The 24960-nt window shown below is 46.1% G+C and overlaps 1 protein-coding gene across 1 annotated transcript in view; it reads right to left on the reverse strand.

Annotated features, from left to right (window-relative positions):
• Positions 1 to 4188: 4188 nt before the first annotated feature.
• rab38a (RAB38a, member RAS oncogene family) overlaps positions 4189 to 24960 on the reverse strand; it is a gene marked incomplete at its 5' end in the record, with an annotated part of 31083 nt that continues 10311 nt past the window's right edge. The window contains 1 exon segment of the mRNA XM_045713642.1: positions 4189 to 4436. Within this exon segment, the coding sequence (XP_045569598.1) occupies positions 4284 to 4436 (153 nt within the window).

The raw sequence follows: 24960 nt of genomic DNA on the forward strand, positions 1-24960 counted from the left end.
GTGGTGGTGTGTAGTGTGGTGGTGGTGTGCGTAGTGGTGTGTGTGGTGGTGTGCGTAGTGGTGTGTGTAGTGGTGGTGTGTGTAGTGGTGGTGTGTGTAGTGGTGGTGGTGTGTAGTGGTGGTGGTGTGTAGTGGTGGTGGTGGTGGTGTGTGTAGTGGTGTGTAGTGGTGGTGGTGGTGTGTAGTGATGGTGGTTTGTGTAGTGATGGTGGTGGTGGTGTGTAGTGGTGGTGGTGGTGTGTAGTGGTGGTGGTGGTGGTGTGTGTAGTGATGGTGGTGTGTGTAGTGATGGAGGTGGTGGTGTGTGTGGTGGTGTGTAGTGATGGTGGTGTGTAGTGGTGGTAGTGTGTAGTGGTGGTGGTGGTGGTGTGTAGTGATGGGTGTAGTGGTGGTGGTGGTGGTGTGTAGTGGTGGTGGTGGTGTTTAGTGGTGGTGGTGGTGTGTAGTGGTGGTGGTTTGTGTAGTGATGGTGGTGGTGGTGTGTAGTGGTGGTGGTGTGTAGTGGTGGTGGTTTGTGTAGTGATGGTGGTGGTGGTGTGTAGTGGTGGTGGTGTGTAGTGATGGTGGTGTGTGTAGTGATGGAGGTGGTGGTGTGTGTAGTAGTGGTGGTGTGTAGTGGTGGTGGTGTGTAGTGGTGGTGGGGGTGTGTGTAGTGATGGAGGTGGTGGTGTGTGTAGTGGTGGTGGTGTGTGTAGTGATGGAGGTGGTGGTGTGTGTAGTGGTGGTGGTGTGTGTAGTGGTGTGCAGTGATGGTGGTGGTGTGCAGTGATGGTGGTGGTGTGTAGTGATGGTGGTGGTGGTGGTGTGTAGTGATGGTGGTGGGGCGGTGGTGTGTAGTGATGGTGGTGGTGGTGTGTAGTGATGGAGGTGTGTAGTGATGGAGGTGGTGGTGTGTAGAGATGGAGGTGGTGGTGTGTAGTGGTGGTGGTGTGCATAGTGGTGTGTGTAGTGGTTGTGGTGTGTGTAGTGGTGGTGTGTAGTGGTGGTGGTGGTGTGCGTAGTGGTGTGTGTGGTGGTGTGCGTAGTGGTGTGTGTAGTGGTGGTGTGTGTAGTGGTGGTGGTGGTGTGTAGTGATGGTGGTGGTGTGTGTAGTGGTGGTGTGTAGTGGTGTGTGTGGTGGTGTGTAGTGGTGGTGGTGTGCGTAGTGGTGTGTGTGGTGGTGTACGTAGTGGTGTGTGTAGTGGTGGTGGTGTGTGTAGTGGTGGTGGTGGTGGTGTGTAGTGGTGGTGGTGGTGGTGGTGGTGTGTAGTGGTGGTGGTGGTGTGTGTAGTGGTGTGTGTAGTGGTGGTGGTGGTGGTGTGTAGTGGTGGTGGTGGTGGTGGTGTGTAGTGATGGTGGTTTGTGTAGTGATGGTGGTGGTGGTGTGTAGTGGTGGTGGTGTGTAGTGATGGTGGTGTGTGTAGTGATGGAGGTGGTGGTGTGTGTGGTGGTGTGTAGTGATGGTGGTGTGTAGTGGTGGTGGTGGTGTGTGTAGTGGTGGTGGTGGTGTGTAGTGATGGGTGTAGTGGTGGTGGTGGTGGTGTGTAGTGGTGGTGGTGGTGTGTAGTGATGGTGGTTTGTGTCGTGATGGTGGTGTGTAGTGGTGGTGGTGTGTAGTGGTGGTGATGTGTAGTGATGGTGGTGTGTGTAGTGATGGAGGTGGTGGTTTGTGTAGTAGTGGTGGTGTGTAGTGATGGTGGTGTGTAGTGGTGGTGGTTTGTAGTGGTGGTGGGGGTGTGTGTAGTGATGGAGGTGGTGGTGTGTGTAGTGGTGGTGGGGGGTGTGTGTGTAGTGATGGAGGTGGTGGTGTGTGTAGTGGTGGTGTGTGTAGTGATGGAGGTGGTGGTGTGTGTAGTGGTTGGTGGTGTGTGTAGTGGTGGTGGTGTGCAGTGATGGTGGTGGTGTGCAGTGATGGTGGTGGTGTGTAGTGATGGTGGTGGTGGTGGTGTGTAGTGATGGTGGTGGGGCGGTGGTGTGTAGTGATGGTGGTGTGTAGTAGTGGTGGTGGTGGTGTGTAGTGATGGAGGTGTGTAGTGATGGAGGTGGTGGTGTGTAGTGGTGGTGGTGTGCATAGTGGTGTGTGTAGTGGTTGTGGTGTGTGTAGTGGTGGTGGTGTGCAGTGATGGTGGTGGTGTGCAGTGATGGTGGTGGTGTGTAGTGATGGTGGTGGTGGTGGTGTGTAGTGATGGTGGTGGGGCGGTGGTGTGTAGTGATGGTGGTGTGTAGTAGTGGTGGTGGTGGTGTGTAGTGATGGAGGTGTGTAGTGATGGAGGTGGTGGTGTGTAGTGGTGGTGGTGTGCATAGTGGTGTGTGTAGTGGTTGTGGTGTGTGTAGTGGTGGTGGTGTGCAGTGATGGTGGTGGTGTGCAGTGATGGTGGTGGTGTGTAGTGATGGTGGTGGTGGTGGTGTGTAGTGATGGTGGTGGGGCGGTGGTGTGTAGTGATGGTGGTGTGTAGTAGTGGTGGTGGTGGTGTGTAATGATGGAGGTGTGTAGTGATGGAGGTGGTGGTGTTAGTCATGGAGGTGGTGGTGTGTAGTGGTGGTGGTGTGCGTAGTGGTGTGTGTAGTGGTGGTGGTGGTGTGTAGTGGTGGTGGTGGTGGTGTGTGTAGTGGTGTGTGTAGTGGTGGTGTGCGTAGTGGTGGTGTGTGTAGTGGTAGTGGTGGTGGTGGTGTGTAGTGGTGGTGGTGGTGTGTAGTGATGGTGTGTAGTGATGTGGTGGTGTGTAGTGGTGGTGTGTAGTGGTGGTGGTGTTGGTGGTGGTGGTGTGTAGTGATGGTGGTGTGTGTAGTGATGGTGGTGGTGGTGGTGTGTGTAGTAGTGGTGGTGTGTAGTGATGGTGGTGTGTAGTGTGGTGGTGGTGTGTGTAGTGATGGAGGTGGTGGTGTGTAGTGATGGTGGTGGTGTGTAGTCATGGTGGTGTTGGTGTGTGTAGTGATGGTGTTGGTGTGTGTAGTGATGGTGTTGGTGGTGTGTAGTGGTGGTGGTGTTGGTGGTGGTGGTGTGTAGTGATGGTGGTGGTGGTGTGTGTAGTAATGGTGGTGTGTAGTGTGTTGGTGGTGTGTGTAGTGTTGGAGGTGGTGGTGTGTAGTGATGGTGGTGGTGTGTAGTCATGGTGGTGTTGGTGTGTGTAGTGATGGTGTTGGTGGTGTGTAGTGGTGGTGTTGGTGTGTTGTGATGGTGTGTAATGGTGGTGGAGTGTGTAGTGGTGGTGGTGGTGGTGTGTAGTGGTGGTGGTTGTGTTTAGTGATGGTGGTGTGTGAAGTGGTGGTGGTGGTGTGTCTAGTGATGGAGGTGGTGGTGTGTGTAGTGATGGAGGTGGTGGTGTGTAGTCATGGTGGTGTTGGTGTGTATTCATGGTGGTGTTGGGGTGTAGTGGTGGTGGTGTGTGTAGTGGTGGTGGTGGTGGTGTGTAGTGGTGGTGGTGTGTGTGGTGGTGGTGGTGTGTGTAGTGATGTTGGTGGTGTGTGTAGTGGTGGTGTGTGTAGTGATGGTGGTGGTGTGTAGTGGTGGTGGTGGTGTGTAGTGATGGTGGTGTGTCTAGTGATGGTGGTGGTGGTGTGTAGTGATGGTGGTGGTGTGTAGTGATGGTGGTGGTGTGTGTAGTGGTGGTGGTTGTGTGTGTAGTGGTTGTGTGTGTAGTGATGGTGGTGGTGTGTTGGTGGTGGTGTGTGTAGTGATGGTGGTCGTGTGTAGTGGTGGTGGTGGTGGTTTGTAGTGATGGTGGTGGTGTGTAGTGATGGTGGTGGTAGTGTGTGTAGTGATGGTGGTGGTAGTGTGTGTAGTGATGGTGGTGTGTGTAGTGATGGTGGTGTGTGTAGTGATGGTGGTGTGTGTAGTGATGGTGGTGGTGTGTGTAGTGATGGTGGTGGTGTGTGTAGTGACGGTGGTGGTGTGTGTAGTGATGGTGTTGGTGTGTAGTGATGGTGGTGTGTGTAGTGATGGTGGTGTGTGTGTAGTGATGGTGGTGTGTGTGTAGTGATGGTGGTGTGTGTGTAGTGATGGTGGTGGTGTGTGTAGTGATGGTGGTGGTGTGTGTAGTGATGGTGGTGTGTCTAGTGATGGTGTTTTTTGTGTAGTGATGGTGATGGTGTGTGTAGTGGTGGTGGTGTGTGTAGTGATGGTGTTTTTTGTGTAGTGATGGTGGTGGTGTGTAGTGATGGTGGTGGTGTGTAGTGATGGTGGTGGTGTGTAGTGATGGTGGTGTGTGTAGTGATGGTGGTGGTGTGTAGTGATGGTGGTGGTGTGTATTGATGGTGGTGTGTGTAGTGATGGTGGTGTGTGTAGTGATGGTGGTGGAGCTGTTCTATGATTTGAAACAGGAGGAACATGTCCCACCCCTGTCAGAGTTTAATTGTGGAGAGACGGTGTCAGGGACTTCTGATTGGATGATATCATTCTCGTTGGCGATGATGTGCTTCACCAGACAGTTGGCTGCTTCATCTATATTCATATTCTCCTAGAGAGAGAGAAGGAGAGAGGAGAGAGAAGGAGAGAGAGAGAGCAGAAGAGAGAGAGATAGAAAGAGAGAGAGAGAGAGCAGAAGAGAGAGAGAGCAGAAGAGAGAGAGAGAGAGAGAGAGAGAGAGAGAGAGAGAGCAGAAGAGAGAGAGAGAGCAGAAGAGAGAGAGAGAGAGAGCACAAGAGAGAGAGAGAGAGAGCAGAAGAGAGAGAGAGAGAGAGCAGAAGAGAGAGAGAGAGCAGAAGAGAGAGAGAGAGCAGAGAGAGAGAGAGAGAGCAGAGAGAGAGAGAGAGAGCAGAAGTGAGAGAGGGAGAGAGAGAGGGAAGAGAGAGAGAGGAAGAGAGAGAAAAAGAGAAAGAGAGAGAGCGGAAGAGAGAGAGAGAGGCATAAGGGGAGAGGGGGGAAAATACTGTGATGAATTACTGTCCAAGACCACTGCTTACAGTACGTGTGAGTATGTTGGTTGTGTTTCTGTGTGGCTGTGAGGTGTATGTTTGTGGCTGTGAGGTGTATGTTTGTGGCTGTGAGGTGTATGTTTGTGGCTGTGAGGTGTATGTTTGTGGCTGAGAGGTGTATGTTTGTGGCTGAGAGGTGTATGTTTGTGGCTGTGAGGTGTATGTTTGTGGCTGAGAGGTGTATGTTTGTGGCTGAGAGGTGTATGTTTGTGGCTGTGAGGTGTATGTTTGTGGCTGTGAGGTGTATGTTTGTGGCTGTGAGGTGTATGTTTGTGGCTGTGAGGTGTATGATTGTGGCTGTGAGGTGTATGTTTGTGGCTGTGAGGTGTATGTTTGTGGCTGTGAGGTGTATGTTTGTGGCTGTGAGGTGTATGTTTGTGGCTGTGAGGTGTATGTTTGTGGCTGTGAGGTGTATGTTTGTGGCTGTGAGGTGTATGTTTGTGGCTGTGAGGTGTATGTTTGTGGCTGTGAGGTGTATGTTTGTGGCTGTGAGGTTTATGTTTGTGGCTGTGAGGTATATGTTTGTGGCTGTGAGGTGTATGTTTGTGGCTGTGAGGTGTATGTTTGTGGCTGTGAGGTGTATGTTTGTGGCTGTGAGGTGTATGTTTGTGGCTCTGAGTGTATGACTCCTCAGTAGTGCCAGTGTGACGTTTTGATGCTATGAACTAAAAGTTGAAGATCCAGGGCACTCACAGACACTCACTCACCCACATACACACTCACGAGCTCATCTGTATCTCTTAACTATTGCAATTAGAGGTAGACCGATTATGGTTTTTCAACACCGATACCGATTATTGGATGGCCAAAAATAGCCGATACTGATTAAATCGGCAGATTTTATATATATACACTGCTCAAAAAAATAAAGGGAACACTTAAACAACACAATGTAACTCCAAGTCAATCACACTTCTGTGAAATCAAACTGTCCACTTAGGAAGCAACACTGATTGACAATAAATTTCACATGCTGTTGTGCAAATGGAATAGACAACAGGTGGAAATTATAGGCAATTAGCAAGACATCCCCAATAAAGGAGTGGTTCTGCAGGTGGTAACCACAGACCACTTCTCAGTTCCTATGCTTCCTGGCTGATGTTTTGGTCAGTTTTGAATGCTGGCGGTGCTTTCACTCTAGTGGTAGCATGAGACGGAGTCTACAACCCACACAAGTGGCTCAGGTAGTGCAGCTCATCCAGGATGGCACATCAATGCGAGCTGTGGCAAGAAGGTTTGCTGTGTCTGTCAGCGTAGTGTCCAGAGCATGGAGGCGCTACCAGGAGACAGGCCAGTACATCAGAAGACGTGGAGGAGGTCGTAGGAGGGCAACAACCCAGCAGCAGGACCGCTACCTCCGCCTTTGTGCAAGGAGGAGCAGGAGGAGCACTGCCAGAGCCCTGCAAAATGACCTCCAGCAGGCCACAAATGTGCATGTGTCTGCTCAAACGGTCAGAAACAGACTCCATGAGGGTGGTATGAGGGCCCGACGTCCACAGGTGGGGGGTTGTGCTTACAGCCCAACACCGTGCAGGACGTTTGGCATTTGCCAGAGAACACCAAGATTAGCAAATTCGCCACTGGCGCCCTGTGCTCTTCACAGATGAAAGCAGGTTCACACTGAGCACACGTGACAGACGTGACAGTCTGGAGACGTCGTGGAGAACGTTCTACTGCCTGCAACATCCTCCAGCATGACCGGTTTGGCGGTGGGTCAGTCATGGTGTGGGGTGGCATTTCTTTGGGGGGCCGCACAGCCCTCCATGTGCTCGCCAGAGGTAGCCTGACTGCCATTAGGTACCGAGATGAGATCCTCAGACCCCTTGTGAGACCATATGCTGGTGCGGTTGGCCCTGGGTTCCTCCTAATGCAAGACAATGCTAGACCTCATGTGGCTGGAGTGTGTCAGCAGTTCCCGCAAGAGGAAGGCATTGATGCTATGGACTGGCCCGCCCGTTCCCCAGACCTGAATCCAATTGAGCACATCTGGGACATCATGTCTCGCTCCATCCACCAACGCCACGTTGCACCACAGACTGTCCAGGAGTTGGCGGATGCTTTAGTCCAGGTCTGGGAGGAGATCCCTCAGGAGACCATCCGCCACCTCATCAGGAGCATGCCCAGGCGTTGTAGGGAGGTCATACAGGCACGTGGAGGCCACACACACTACTGAGCCTCATTTTGACTTGTTTTAAGGACATTACATCAAAGTTGGATCAGCCTGTAGTGTGGTTTTCCACTTTAATTTTGAGTGTGACTCCAAATCCAGACCTCCATGGGTTGATAAATTGGATTTCCATTGATTATTATTGTGTGATTCTGTTGTCAGCACATTCAACTATGTAAAGAAAAAAGTATTTAATAAGATTATTTCATTCATTCAGATCTAGGATGTGTTGTTTAAGTGTTCCCTTTATTTTTTGGAGCAGTATATAATACATCAATAAAATCTATTTAGTCTCAAAAAAATAATGAAACATGTTCAATTTGGTTTAAATAATGCAAAAACAGTGTTGGAGAAGAAAGTAAAAGTGCAATATGTGCCATGTAAAAAAGCTAACGTTTAAGTTCCTTGCTCAGAACATGAGAACATATAAAAGCTGGTGGTTCCTTTTAACATGAGTCTTCAATATTCCCAGTTAAGAAGTTTTAGGTTGTAGTTATTAGGACTATTTCTCTCTATACCATTTGTATTTCATATACCTTTGACTATTGTATGTTCTAATAGGTACTTTAGTATTTCCAGCCTAATCTCGGGAGTTGATAGGTTTGAAGTCATAAACAGCGCTGTGCTTCAAGCATTGCGAAGAGCTGCTGGCAAATGCAGGAAAGTGCTGTTTGAATGAATGCTTACGAGCCTGCTGCTGCCTACCACCGCTCAGTCAGACTGCTCTATCAAATATCAAATCATAGATTTAATTATAATATAATAAACACACAGAAATACGAGCCTTTGGTCATTAATATGGTCAAATCCGGAAACTATCATTTCAAAAACAAAAAGTTTACTCTTTCAGTGAAATACAGAACCGTTCCGTATTTTATCTAACGGGTGGCATCCATAAGTCTAAATATTGCTCTTACATTGCACAACCTTCAATGTTATGTCATAATTATGTAATATTCTGGAAAGCTAATTACGGTCGTTGTTAGGAAGAAATAGTCTTCACACAGTTAGCAACGAGCCAGGCGGCCCAAACTGCTGCATATACCCTGACTCTGCTTGCACAGAATGCAAGAGAAGTGACACAACTTCCCTAGTTAATATTGCCTGCTAACATTCATTTCTTTTAACTAAATATGCAGGTTTAAAAATAGGTTTAAAAATATATACTTGTGTATTGATTTTAACATTTACATTACATTTTAGAAATTAACATTTCATCCATTAAAAAATAAATAAAAAAATCCCGTACTGGTCCCCCGTGGGAAACAAACCCACAACCCTGGCGTTGCAAACACCATGCTCTACCAACTGAGCCACACGGGACTTCTTTAATAACCTCTAAGAGCGGGACCTCTTTAATAACCTCTTTAAGAAAGGCATTGATGTTTATGGTTAGGTACATTGGTGCAACGACAGTGTTTTTTTTGGTGAATGTGCTTGTTAAATCATCACCCGTTTGGCGAAGCAGACTGTGATTCGATGATAAATTAACAGGCACCGCATTGATTATATGCAACGCAGGACACGCTAGTTAAACTAGTAATATCATCAACCATGTGTAGTTAACTAGTGATTATGTTAAGATGGATTGTTTTTTATAAGATAAGTTTAATGCTAGCTAGCACCTTGCCTTGGCTCATTGCTGCACTCGTGTAACAGGTAGTCAGCCTGCCACGCAGTCTCCTCGTGGAGCGCAATGTAATCGGCCATAATCGGTCCCCAAAATATTGATTACCGATTGTTATGAAAACTTGAAATCGGCCCTAATTAATCGGCCATGCCGTACGGCGACCTCTAGTTGCAACTGTTTGATAATGAGACCAAAACATAAATCCGTATGTTTATATGGTGGTGTGGTTTCTGTAATGAAGCCTTCGAGGCTGAGGTGAACTATGGGTTCAAGTCAGTAGAGGACAGGGTCAGTGATCACTAATGACAAGTCAATGAGATGAAGAACATTAAGACAGGGATAAAAGTCTCCAGTCTGATTTTAGAATATTTCAGGCCTCCAGCAGCTGCTTCGCCAGCGACACACACACACACACACACACACACACACACACACACACACACACACACTTCTTCTGATCACGTGGTGAGCTGAGCAGCAGAATTAATTAGATGAATATTGAATATTCATGAGGGCCTTTATCAGCTTGCTCATCAGGATTTGACATAGTGGAGTCTGCAGCCGACTTCCTCTCTAATAACCACTTACATTACCACATATACACACACAGTGAGAGAGAGAGAGACCTCTCTAATAACCACTTACATTACCACATATACACAGTGAGAGAGACCTCTTTAATAACCTCTTACATTACCACATATACACAGTGAGAGAGAGAGAGACCTCTTTAATAACCTCTTACATTACCACATATACACAGTGAGAGAGAGACCTCTTTAATAACCTCTTACATTACCACATATACACACAGTGAGAGAGAGACCTCTTTAACCTCTATGGGCTAGGTGGGACGCTTGCGTCCCACCTACGTAACAGCCACTTGCAGCCTGTGGCGCGATTTTCAAAACCTTAAAAATCCTATTACTTCAATTTCTCAAACATATGACTATTTTACAGCTATTTAAAGACAAGACTCGTTAATCTAACCACACTGTCCGATTTCAAAAAGGCTTTACAACGAAAGCAAAACATTAGATTATGTCAGCAGAGTACCAAGCCAGAAATAATCAGACACCCATTTTTCAAGCCAGCATATAATGTCACCAAAACCCAGAAGACAGCTAAATGCAGCACTCACCTTTGATGATCTTCATCAGATGACAACCCTAGGACATTATGTTATACAATACATGCATGTTTTGTTCAATCAAGTTCATATTTATATCAAAAACCAGCTTTTTACATTAGCATGTGACGTTCAGAACTAGCATACCCCCGCAAACTTCCGGGGAATTCGCTAACATTTTACTAAATTACTCACGATAAACGTTTACAAAAAGCATAACAATTATTTTAAGAATTATAGATACAGACCTCCTCTATGCACTCGATATGTCCGATTTTAAAATAGCTTTTTGGTGAAAGCACATTTTGCAATATTCTAAGTACATAGCCCAGGCATCACGGGCTCGCTTATTTAGACACCCGGCAAGTTTAGCACTCACCATAATCATATTTACTATTATAAAAGTTTGATTACCTTTTGTTGTCTTCGTCAGAATGCACACCCAGGACTGCTACTTCAATAACAAATGTTGGTTTGGTCCAAAATAATCCATCGTTATATCCGAATAGCGGCGTTTTGTTTGTGCATTCCAGACACTATCCGAAATAGTAAAGAAGTGTCGCGCGCATGGCGCAATTCGCGACAATAAAATTCTAAATATTCCATTACCGTACTTCGAAGCATGTCAACCGCTGTTTAAAATCAATTTTTACGACATTTTCTCGTAGAGAAAAGCGATAATATTCCGACAGGGAATCTCCTTTTCGGCAAACAGAGGAAAAAATCCCAAAGGCGGGGGCGGTCGGGTCACGCGCATAAGCCCAGTGTCCCTTGATCGGCCACTTGAGAAAGGCGATAATGTGTTTCAGTCTGGGGCTGGAATGACGACATTCTGTTTTTTCCCGGGCTCTGAGCGCCTATGGACGACGTGGGAAGTGTCACGTTAGAGCAGAGATCCTTAGTAAAAGATAGAGATGGAAAAGAAGTTCAAGAAATGGTCAGACAGGCCACTTCCTGTAAAGGAATCTCTCAGGTTTTGACCTGCCATTTGAGTTCTGTTATACTCACAGACACCATTCAAACAGTTTTAGAAACTTTAGGCGTTTTCTATCCATATGTAATAAGTATATGCATATTCTAGTTACTGGGTAGGAGTGGTAACCAGATTAAATCGGTATGTTTTTTATCCAGCCGTGTCAATACTGCCCCCTAGCCCCAACAGGTTAACCTGTTATGGATAGGGGGCAGTATTTTCACGGCCGGATAACAAACGCATGCCGATTTAATCTGTTTATTACTCCTGCCCAGAAACTAGAATATGCATATAATTTTGTTTGATTTGGATAGAAAACACCCTAAAGTTTCTAAAACTGTTTGAATGGTGTCTGTGAGTATAACAGAACTCATATGGCAGGCCAAAACCTGAGAAGATTCCAAACAGGAAGTGCCCTCTCTGACCATTTCTTGGCCTTCTTTAGCCTCTTTATTTAAAACAGAGCATCTCTGCTGTAACGTGATACTTTCTAAGGCTCCCATAAGGCGCCAGAACGTTGAATGATGACTCTGCAGTCCATGGCTGAAAAACAGTAGCGCATTTGGATAGTGGTCGATCTGAGAACAATGAGATGGGTGCGTACGTGCACGTGAAGAGGCCATTTTACATTTTCAGTCTTTGAACGAAAACAACGACTCCCGGTCGGAATATTATCGCTATTTTACGAGAAAATAGCATAAAAATTGATTTTAAACAGCGTTTGACATGCTTCAAGTACGGTAATGGAATATTTTGAATTTTTTTGTCACAATACGCTGCCGGCGCGTCACCCTTCGTTACCCTTCGGATAGTGTCTTGAACGCATGAACAAAACGCCGCTATTTGGATATAACTATGGATTATTTGGAACCAAACAAACATTTGTTGTTGAAGTAGAAGTCCTAGGAGTGCATTCTGACGAAGAACAGCAAAGGTAATCCAATTTTTCTTATAGTAAATCTGAGTTTGGTGAGTACCAAACTTGGTGGGTGTCAAAATAGCTAGCCTGTGATGGCCGGGCTATCTACTCAGAATATTGCAAAATGTGCTTTCACCGAAAAGCTATTTTAAAATCGGACACCGTGATTGCATAAAGGAGTTCTGTATCTATAATTCTTAAAATAATTGTTATGTTTTTTGTGAACGTTTATCGTGAGTAATTTAGTAAATTCACCGGAAGTGTTCGTGGGAATGCTAGTTCTGAACGTCACATGCTAATGTAAAAAGCTGGTTTTTGATATAAATATGAACTTGATTGAACAAAACATGCATGTATTGTATAACATAATGTCCTAGGAGTGTCATCTGATGAAGATCATCAAGGTTTGTGCTGCATTTAGCTGTGGTTTTGGTTTTTGTGACATTATATGCTAGCTTGAAAATGGGTGTCTGATTATTTCTGGCTGGGTACTCTCCTGACATAATCTAATGTTTTGCTTTCGTTGTAAAGCCTTTTTGAAATTGGATAGTGTGGTTAGATAAAGGAGAGTCTTGTCTTTAAAATGGTGTAAAATAGTCATATGTTTGAAAAATGGAAGTTTTCGGATTTTCGAGGAATTTGTCATTCGCGCCACGCCTATCATTGGATATAGGAGCGGTGTTCCGCTAGCGGAACATCTAGATGTAAGAGGTAACCTCTTACATTACCACATATACACACAGTGAGAGAGAGAGCCTCTCTAATAACCTCTTACATTACCACATATACACAATGAGAGAGAGACCTCTTTAATAATCTCTTACATGACCTTTTATCAGAACAAGAGCTTGTTCGTAGACTCCTGTAATAGACTTATATCACCACAAACAATACAGACATACAACTATAAACACACACTTCAATTCAGAATGGGTTCATGTAACAGAGGGGGCTTTATCTAATAGCAGGCACATGACACACACACACACACAAAGCTCTTTCTGAGAAAATAAGTAATTTGCATCATCTAGAATTTCCACTAAGATGTAATGTAACCTTCGGGGAGATGGACTTGAGAACTCAACTACTGAAAGGCTCAAGGACTTGTCTGTTCTCTATAACAAGCCCTATATAAAACTCTCTACATCACTATCACTCTCTACGTCACTAACACGTCTATATATCCCTCTCTATATCACTCTACATCACTAAAACTCTCTACACCACTCTATAATATCTCTCTCTATTCTCTACACCACTCTTTATCCTCTTCACCACTCTATTTTCTACACCACTCTCTATTCTCTACGCCACTCTTTATCCTCTTCACCACTCTATTTTCTACACCACTCTCTATTCTCTACGCCACTCTTTATTCTACACCACTCTCTATTCTCTACGCCACTCTCTATTCTCTACGCCACTCTCTATTCTCTACGCCACTCTCTATTCTCTACACCACTCTCCATTCTCTACGCCACTCTCTATTCTCTACGCCACTCTCTATTCTACGCCACTCTTTATCCTCTTCACCACTCTATTCTCTACAACACTCTCTATTCTACACCACTCTCTATTCTACACCACTCTCTACACCACTCTCTATTCTCTACACCACTCTCTATTCTACACCACTCTCTATTCTCTACGCCACTCTCTATTCTCTACACCACTCTCCATTCTCTACGCCACTCTCTATTCTCTACGCCACTCTCTATTCTACGCCACTCTTTATCCTCTTCACCACTCTATTCTCTACACCACTCTCTATTCTACACCACTCTCTATTCTACACCACTCTCTACACCACTCTCTATTCTCTACACCACTCTCTATTCTACACCACTCTCTATTCTCTACGCCACTCTCTATTCTCTACGCCACTCTTTATCCTCTACACCACTCTCGATTCTCTACACCACTCTCTATTCTACACCACTCTCTATTCTACACCACTCTCTATTCTACACCACTCTCTATTCTCTACGCCACTCTCTACACCACTCTCTATTCTCTACGCCACTCTCTATTCTCTACGCCACTCTCTATTCTCTACGCCACTCTCTATTCTCTACGCCACTCTCTATTCTCTACGCCACTCTCTATTCTCTACGCCACTCTCTATTCTCTACGCCACTCTCTATTCTCTACACCACTCTCTATTCTCTACACCACTCTCTATTCTCTACACCACTCTTTATTCTACGCCACTCTCTATTCTCTACACCACTCTCTACACCAATCTCTATTCTCTACACCACTCTATTCTCTACACCACTCTATAATATCTCTCTCTATTCTCTACGCCACTCTCTATTCTCTACGCCACTCTCTATTCTCTACGCCACTCTCTATTCTCTACGCCACTCTCTATTCTCTACACCACTCTCTATTCTCTACACCACTCTCTATTCTCTACACCACTCTCTACACCACTCTCTATTCTCTACACCACTCTCTATTCTCTACACCACTCTCTATTCTCTACACCACTCTTTATTCTACGCCACTCTCTATTCTCTACGCCACTCTCTATTCTCTACGCCACTCTTTATTCTACACCACTCTCTACGCCACTCTCTATTCTCTACACCACTCTCTATTCTCGACGCCACTCTCTACTGTCGACGCCACTCTCTACTGTCGACGCCACTCTCTACTGTCGACGCCACTCTCTATTCTCTACTCCACTCCCTACACCACTCTCTACACCACTCTTTATCCGCTTCACCACTCTCTATTCTCTACACCACTCTCTATTCTCTACGCCACTGTCTATTCTCTACACCACTCTCTACACCACTCTCTATTCTCTACGCCACTCTTTATCTTCTTCTCCACACCTCTCTACGCCACTCTCTATTCTCTACGCCACTCTCTATCCCTCTACGCCACTCTCATCCTCTACGCCACTCTCTATCCTCTACGCCACTCTCTATCCCTCTACGCCACTCTCTATCCCTCTACGCCACTCTCTCTATTCTCTACGCCACTCTCTATTCTCTACGCCACTCTCTATTCTCTACGCCACTCTATTCTCTACGCCACTCTCTATTCTCTACGCCACTCTCTATCCTCTACGCCACTCTCTACACCACTCTCTATTCTCTACACCACTCTATTCTCTACACCACTCTATAATATCTCTCTCTATTCTCTACGCCACTCTCTATTCTCTACGCCACTCTCTATTCTCTACGCCACTCTCTATTCTCTACGCCACTCTCTATTCTCTACACCACTCTACACCACTCTCTATTCTCTACACCACTCTCTATTCTCTACACCACTCTCTATTCTCTACGCCACTCTTTATTCTACGCCACTCTCTATTCTCTACGCCACTCTCTATTCTCTACGCCACTCTCTATTCTACACCACTCTCTATTCTCTACACCACTCTCTATTCTCTACGCCACTCTACTGTCGACGCCACTCTCTACTGTCGACGCCACTCTCTACTGTCGACGCCACTCTCTATTCTCTACTCCACTCCATACACCACTCTCTACACCACTCTTTATCCGCTTCACCACTCTCTATTCTCTACACCACTCTCTATTCTCTACGCCACTGTCTATTCTCTACACCACTCTCTACACCACTCTCTATTCTCTACGCCACTCTTTATCTTCTTCTCCACACCTCTCTACGCCACTCTCTATTCTCTACGCCACTCTCTATCCTCTACGCCACTCTCTATCCTCTACGCCACTCTCTATCCTCTACGCCACTCTCTATCCCTCTACGCCACTCTCTATTCTCTACGCCACTCTCTATTCTCTACGCCACTCTCTATTCTCTACGCCACTCTCTACACCACTCTCTATTCTCTACGCCACTCTTTATCTTCTTCTCCACACCTCTCTACGCCACTCTCTATCCTCTACGCCACTCTCATCCTCTCTACGCCACTCTCTATCCTCTACGCCACTCTCTATCCCTCTACGCCACTCTCTATCCTCTACGCCACTCTCTATCCTCTACGCCACCTCTATCCCTCTACGCCACTCTCTATCCCTCACGCCACTCTCTATTCTCTACGCCACTCTCTATTCTCTACGCCACCTCTATCCTCTACGCCACTCTCTATCCCTCTACGCCACTCTCATTCCTCTACGCCACCTCTCTATTCTCTACGCCCATCTCTATTCTCTACGCCACTCTCTATTCTCTCACGCCACTCTCTATTTCTCTACGCCACTCTATTCTCTACGCCACTCTATTCTCTACACCACTGTCTACACCACTGTCTACACCACACTCTATTCTCTACTCCACTCTCTATTCTCTACTCCACTCCCTACACCACTCTCTATTCTCTACACCACTCTCTATTCTCTACGCCACTCTCTATTCTCTACGCCACTCTCTATTCTCTACACCACTCTCTATTCTCTACACACCTCTCTATTCTCTACACACCTCTCTATTCTCTACACCACTCTCTATTGTCTACACCACTCTCTATTCTCTACACCACTCTCTATTCTCTACACCACTCTTTATTCTACGCCACTCTCTATTCTCTACACCACTCTCTATTCTCTACACCACTCTCTACACCACTCTCTATTCTCTACACCACTCTATTCTCTACGCCACTCTCTATTCTCTACGCCACTCTCTATTCTCTACGCCACTCTCTATTCTCTACACCACTCTCTACACCACTCTCTATTCTCTACACCACTCTCTATTCTCTACACCACTCTCTATTCTCTACACCACTCTCTATTCTCTACACCACTCTCTATTCTCTACGCCACTCTCTATTCTCTACGCCACTCTCTATTCTCTACGCCACTCTCTATTCTCTACGCCACTCTCTATTCTACACCACTCTCTATTCTCTACGCCACTCTACTGTCGACGCCACTCTCTACTGTCGACGCCACTCTCTACTGTCGACGCCACTCTCTACTGTCGACGCCACTCTCTATTCTCTACTCCACTCCCTACACCACTCTCTACACCACTCTTTATCCGCTTCACCACTCTCTATTCTCTACACCACTCTCTATTCTCTACGCCACTGTCTATTCTCTACACCACTCTCTATTCTCTACGCCACTCTCTATCCTCTACGCCACTCTCTATCCTCTACGCCACTCTCTATCCTCTACGCCACTCTCTATCCTCTACGCCACTCTCTATCCTCTACGCCACTCTCTATCCTCTACGCCACTCTCTATCCTCTCACGCCACTCTCTATTCTCTACGCCACTCTCTATTCTCTACGCCACCTCTATTCTCTACGCCACTCTCTATTCTCTACGCCATCTCTCTATCCTCTACGCCACTCTCATCCTCTACGCCACTCTCACACCACTCTATTCTCTACGCCCACTCTTTATCTTCTTCTCCACACCTCTCTACGCCACTCTCCTCATCCCTCTACGCCACTCGCTATCCTCTCACGCCACTCTCTATCCTCTACGCGCGCTCTCTATCCTCTACGCCACTCTCTATTCTCTACGCCACTCTCTATTCTCTACGCCACTCTATTCTCTACGCCACTCTATTCTCTACGCCACTCTCTACACCACTGTCTACACCACTGTCTACACCACACTCTATTCTCTACTCCACTCTCTATTCTCTACTCCACTCCCTACACCACTCTCTATTCTCTACACCACTCTCTATTCTCTACACCACTCTCTATTCTCTACACCACTCTCTATTCTCTACACCACTCTCTCTAAACAACTCTACACCACTCTCTATTCACTACACCACTCTCTCTAAACAACTCTCTACTCTCTACACCACTCTCTCTAAACAACTCTCTACACCACTCTCTATTCTCTACACCACTCTCTATTCTCTACACCCCTCTCTCTAAACAACTATCTACGCCACTCTCTATTCTCTACACCACTCTCTATTCTCTACACCTCTCTCTCTAAACAACTATCTACACCACTCTCTACACCACTCTCTATTCTCTACGCCACTCTTTATCCTCTTCACCACTCTATTCTCTACACCACTCTTTATCCTCTTCACCACTCTATTCTCTACACCACCTCTCATTCTCTACGCCACTCTCTATTCTCTACGCCACTCTCTATTCTCTACGCCCACTCTCTATTCTCTACGCCACCTCCATTCTCTACACCACTCTCTATTCTCTACGCCACTCTCTATTCTACGCCACTCTTTATCCCTCTTCTTACCACTCTATTCTCTACACCACTCTCTATTCTACACCACTCTCTATTCTACACCACCTCTATTCTACACCACTCTCTATTCTCTACGCCCACTCTCATTCTACACCACTCTCTACACCACTCTCATTCTCACGCCACTCTCTCTATTCTCTCACGCCCTCTCTATTCTCTACGCCACTCTATTCTCTCACGCCACTCTCTATTCTCTACGCCACTCTTTATCCTCCACGCCACCTCGATTCTCTACAACCACTCTCTATTCTACACCACTCTCTATTCTACACCACTCTCTACACCACTCTCTATTCTCACACCACTCTCTACGCCACTCTTTATTCTCTCATGCCACTCTCTATTCTCTCACGCACCTCTATTCTCTACGCCACCTCTATTCTCTACGCCACTCTCTATTCTCTACGCCCACCTCTATTCTCTACGCCACTCTCTATTCTCTACACCACTCTCTATTCTCTACACCACTCTCTACACCATCTCTATTCTCTGCACCAATCTCTATTCTCTACACCATCTCTATTCTCTACACCACTCTCACACCACTCTCTATTCTCTACACCACTCTCTATTCTCTACACCACTCTCTACACCACTCTCTATTCTCTACACCACTCTATTCTCTACACCACTTCTATAATATCTCTCTCATTCTCTCACGCCACCTCTATTCTCTACGCCACTTATTCTCTACGCCACCTCTATTCTCTACGCCATCTCTATTCTCTACGCCACTCTCTATTCTCTACGCCACTCTCTATTCTCTACACCACCTCTCTAAAACAACTAGCTACGCCACTCTCTATTCTCTACACCACTCTCTATTCTCTACATAACTATCTACACCACTCTCTATTCTCTGCACCACTCTCTACACCACTCTCTATTCTCTACGCCCACTCTTTATCCTCTTCACCACTCTATTCTCTACACCACTCTTTATCCTCTTCACCACTCTATTCTCTACACCACTCTCTATTCTCTTACGCCACTCTCTATTCTCTACACCACCTCCATTCTCTACACCACTCTCCATTCTCTACACCACCTCTATTCTCTCACGCCACCTCTATTCTACGCCACTCTTTATCCTCTTCACCACTCTATTCTACACCACTCTCTATTCTACACCACTCTCTATTCTACACCACTCTATTCTACACCACTCCCTATTCTCTACGCCACTCTCTATTCTCTACGCCCACCTCTACACCACTCTCTATTCTCTACGCCACTCTCATTCTCTCACGCCACCTCTATTCTCTACGCCACCTCTATTCTCTACGCCACTCTCTATTCTCTACGCCACCTTTATCCTCTCACGCACTCTCGATCTCTCTACACCACCTCTATTCTACACCAACTCTATTCTACACCACCTCTACACCACTCTCTATTCTCTACACCACTCTCACGCCCACTCTTTATTCTCTACACCACTCTCTCTATTCTCTACGCCATCTCTATTCTCTACGCCATCTCTATTCTCACGCATCTCTCTATTCTCTACGCCCACTCTCTATTCTCTACGCCACTCTCTATTCTCTATGCCACTCTCATTCTCTACGCCACTCTCTATTCTCTACGCCTCTCTATTCTCTACGCCACTCTCTATTCTCTACACCACTCTATTCTCTACACCACTCTCTATTCTCTACACCACTCTCTACACCACTCTATTCTCTACACCATCTCTATTCTCTACACCACTCTCTACACCACTCTATTCTCTACACCACTCTCTATTCTCTACACCACTCTCTACACCACTCTCTATTCTCTACACCACTCTATTCTCTACACCACTCTATAATATCTCTCTCTATTCTCTCATGCTATCTCTATTCTCTACGCCACTCTATTCTCTACGCCACTCTCTATTCTCTACGCCACTCTCTATTCTCTACGCCACTCTCTATTCTCTACGCCCACTCTCTCTCTATTCTCTACGCCACTCTCATTCTCTACACCACTCTCTATTCTCTACACCACCTCTATTCTCTACACCACTCTCTACACCACTCTCTATTCTCTACACCACTCTCTATTCTCTACACCACTCTTTATTCTACGCCACTCTCTATTCTCTACGCCACTCTCTATTCTCTACGCGACTCTTTATTCTACACCACTCTCTACGCCACTCTCTATTCTCTACACCACCTCTATTCTCTTACGCCACTCTACTGTCGACGGCACTCTCTATTCTCTACTCCACTCCCTACACCACTCTCTACACCACTCTTTATCCGCTTCACTACTCTCTATTCTCTACACCACTCTCTATTCTCTACGCCACTGTCTATTCTCTACACCACTCTCTATTCTCTACGCCACCTCTATTCTACGCCACTCTTTATCCTCTTCACCACTCTATTCTCTACACCACTCTCTATTCTACACCACTCTCTATTCTACACCACTCTCTATTCTACACCACTCTCTATTCTCTCTATGCCACTCTCTGTTCTACACCACTCTCTACACCACTCTCTATTCTCTACGCCCACCTCTATTCTCTACGCCACTCTCTATTCTCTACGCTCACTCTCTATTCTCTACGCCATCTTTATCCTCTTACGCCACTCGATTCTCTACACCACTCTCTATTCTCTACCACTCTCTATTCTCTACACCACTCTCTACACCACTCTCTATTCTCTACACCACTCTATTCTCTACACCACTCTATAATATCTCTCTCTATTCTCTACGCCACTCTCTATTCTCTACGCACTCTCTATTCTCTACGCCACTCTCTATTCTCTACGCCACTCTCTATTCTCTACGCCACTCTCTCTATTCTCTACGCCACTCTCTATTCTCTACGCCACTCTCTATTCTCTACGCCCATCTCTATTCTCTACACCACCTCTATTCTCTCACACCACTCTCTATTCTCTACACCACCTCTACACCACCTCTATTCTCTACACCACTCTCTATTCTCTACACCACTCTTTATTCTACGCCACCTCTATTCTCTAAGTCACTCTCTATTCTCTACGCCACCTTTATTCTACACCACTCTCTACGCCACTCTCTATTCTCTACACCACTCTCTATTCTCTACGCCACTCTACTGTCGACGCCATTCTCTATTCTCATCCACTCCCTACACCACCTCTACATCACCTTTATCTTCTTCTCCACACCTCTCTACGCCACTCTATTCTCTACGCCACTCTATTCTCTACGCCATCTCTATTCTCTACTCCACTCTATTCTCTACTCCACTCCCTACACCACTCTATTCTCTACACCACTCTCTATTCTCTACACCACTCCTCTAAACAACTCTACACCACTCTCTATTCACTACACCACTCTCTCTAAACAACTCTCTACTCTCTACACCACTCTCTCTAAACAACTCTCTACACCACTCTCTATACCACTCTCTATTCACTACACCACTCTCTAAACAACTGTCTAAACCACTCTCTATTCTCTACACCACTCTCTATTCTCTACACCTCTCTCTCTAAACAACTATCTACACCACTCTCTATTCTCTACACCACTCTCTACACCACTCTCTATTCTCTACGCCACTCTTTATCCTCTTCACCACTCTATTCACTACGCCACTCTTTATCCTCTTCACCACTCTATTCTCTACGCCACTCTCTATTCTACACCACTCTCTATTCTACACCACTCTCTATTCTACACCACTCTCTACACCACTCTCTATTCTCTACACCACTCTCTATTCTACACCACTCTCTATCCTCTACACCACTCTATTCTCTACACCACTCTATTCTCTACACCACTCTCTATTCTACACCACTCTCTATTCTACACCACTCTCTATTCTCTACACCACCTCTATTCTACACCACTCTCACGCCACTCTCTATTCTCTACGCCACTCTATTCTCTACGCCACCTCTCTATTCTCTACGCCACTCTTTATCCTCTACACCACTCTCGATTCTCTACACCACTCTCTATTCTACACCACTCTCTATTCTACACCACTCTCTACACACTCTCTATTCTCTACACCACCTCTACGCCACTCTTTATTCTCTACGCCACTCTCTATTCCTCTACGCCTCTCTATTCTCTACGCACTCTCTATTCTCTACACCACCTCTCTATTCTCTACGCCACCTCTATTCTCTACGCCACTCTTTATTCTCTTACACCACTCTTTATTCTACACCACTCTCTATTCTCTACACCACTCTCTATTCTACACCACTCTCTATTCTCTACACCACTCTCTATTCTCTACACCACTCTCTATTCTCTACACCACTCTCTATCTCTCTACACCACTCTCTATCCGCTTCACCACTCTCTATTCTCTACACCACTGTCTATTCTCTACACCACTCTCTACACCACTCTCTATTCTCTACGCCATCTTTATCTTCTTCTCCACACCTCTCTACGCCACTCTCTATCCTCTACGCCACTCTCTATCCTCTACGCCACCTCTCATCCTCTATGCCACTCTCTATCTCTACGCCACCTCTATTCTCTACGCCACCTCTATTCTCTACACCACTCTCCATTCTCTACGCCACTCTCTATTCTCTCTACGCCACTCTCTATTCTACGCCACTCTTTATCCCTCTTCACCATCTCTATTCTCTACAACACTCTCTATTTCTACACCACTCTTATTCTACACCACTCTCTACACCACTCTCTATTCTCTACACCAATCTCTATTCTACACCACTCTATTCTCTACGCCACCTCTATTCTCTACACCACTCTCCATTCTCTACGCCACTCTCTATTCTCTACGCCACTCTCTATTCTACGCCACTCTTTATCCTCTTCACCACTCTATTCTCTACACCACTCTCTATTCTACACCACTCTCTATTCTACACCACTCTCTACACCACTCTCTATTCTCTACACCACTCTCTATTCTACACCACTCTCTATTCTCTACGCCACTCTCTATTCTCTACGCCACTCTTTATCCTCTACACCACTCTCGATTCTCTACACCACTCTCTATTCTACACCACTCTCTATTCTACACCACCTCTATTCTACACCACTCTCTATTCTCTACGCCACTCTCTACACCACTCTCTATTCTCTACGCCCACTCCTCTATTCTCTCACGCCACTCTCTATTCTCTACGCCCACCTCTATTCTCTACGCCATCTCTCTATTCTCTACGCCACTCTATTCTCTACGCCACTCTCTATTCTCACGCCCTCTCTATTCTCTACACCACTCTCTATTCTCTACACCACTCTCTATTCTCTACACCACTCTTTATTCTACGCCACTCTCTATTCTCTACACCACTCTCTACACCAATCTCTATTCTCTACACCACTCTATTCTCTACACCACTCTATAATATCTCTCTCTATTCTCTACCCACTCTCTATTCTCTACGCCACCTCATTCTCTACGCCACTCTCTATTCTCTACGCCACTCTCTATTCTCTACACCACTCTCTATTCTCTACACCACTCTCTATTCTCTACACCACTCTCTACACCACTCTCTATTCTCTACACCACTCTCTATTCTCTACACCACTCTCTATTCTCTACACCACTCTTTATTCTACGCCACTCTCTATTCTCTACGCCACTCTCTATTCTCTCCGCCTCTTTATTCTACACCACTCTCTACGCCACTCTCTATTCTCTACACCACTCTCTATTCTCGACGCCACTCTCTACTGTCGACGCCACTTCTCTACTGTCGACGCCACTCTCTACTGTCGACGCCACTCTCTATTCTCTACTCCACTCCCTACACCACTCTCTACACCATCTTTATCCGCTTCACCACTCTCTATTCTCTACACCACTCTCTATTCTCTCACGCCACTGTCTATTCTCTACACCACCTCTCTACACTACTCTCTATTCTCTACGCCCACTCTTTATCTTCTTCTCCACACCTTCTCTACGCCACTCTCTATTCTCTACGCCACTCTCTATCCTCTACGCCACTCTCATCCCTCCACGCCACTCTCTATCCTCTACGCCACTCTCTATCCTCTACGCCACTCTCTATCCCTCTACGCCACTCTCTATTCTCTCACGCCCATCTCTATTCTCTACGCCACCTCTATTCTCTCACGCACTCTCATTCTCTACGATCTCTATTCTCTACGCCACTCTCTATCCCTCTACGCCACTCTCTACACCACTCTCTATTCTCTACACCACTCTATTCTCTACACCACTCTATAATATCTCTCTCTATTCTCTTACGCCCACCTCTATTCTCTACGCCACTCTCATTCTCTACGCCACTCTCTATTCTCTCACGCCCACTCTCTATTCTCTACACCACTCTACACCACTCTCTATTCTCTACACCACTCTCTATTCTCTACACCACTCTCTATTCTCTACGCCCACTCTTTATTCTCACGCCACTCTCTATTCTCTACGCCACTCTCTATTCTCTACGCCACCTCTATTCCTACACCACTCTCTATTCTCTACACCACTCTCTATTCTCTACGCCACTCTACTGTCGACGCCACTCTCTACTGTCGACGCCTACACTCTCTACTGTCGCACGCACTCTCTATTCTCTACTCCACTCCATACACTACTCTCTACACCACTCTTTATCCGCTTCACCACTCTCTATTCTCTACACCACTCTCTATTCTCTACGCCACTGTCTATTCTCTACACCACTCTCTACACCACTCTCTATTCTCACGCCACTCTTTATCTTCTTCTCCACACCTCTCTACGCCACTCTCTATTCTCTACGCCACTCTCTATCCTCTACGCCACTCTCTATCCTCTACGCCACTCTCTATCCTCTACGCCACTCTCTATCCTCTACGCCCTCTATTCTCTACGCCCACTCTCTATTCTCTACGCCACCTCTATTCTCTACGCCCACCTCTACACCACTCTCTATTCTCTACGCCACTCTTTATCTTCTTCTCCACACCTCTCTACGCCACTCTCTATCCTCTACGCCACTCTCTATCCTCTACGCCACTCTCTATCCCTCTCGCCACTCTCTATCCTCTACCCACTCTATCCCTCTACGCCACTCTCTATCCTCTACGCCACTCTCTATCCTCTC

The sequence above is a fragment of the Salmo salar genome, unplaced genomic scaffold, assembly GCF_905237065.1.
Source record: "Salmo salar unplaced genomic scaffold, Ssal_v3.1, whole genome shotgun sequence".
Taxonomy (NCBI): Eukaryota; Metazoa; Chordata; class Actinopteri; order Salmoniformes; family Salmonidae; genus Salmo; species Salmo salar.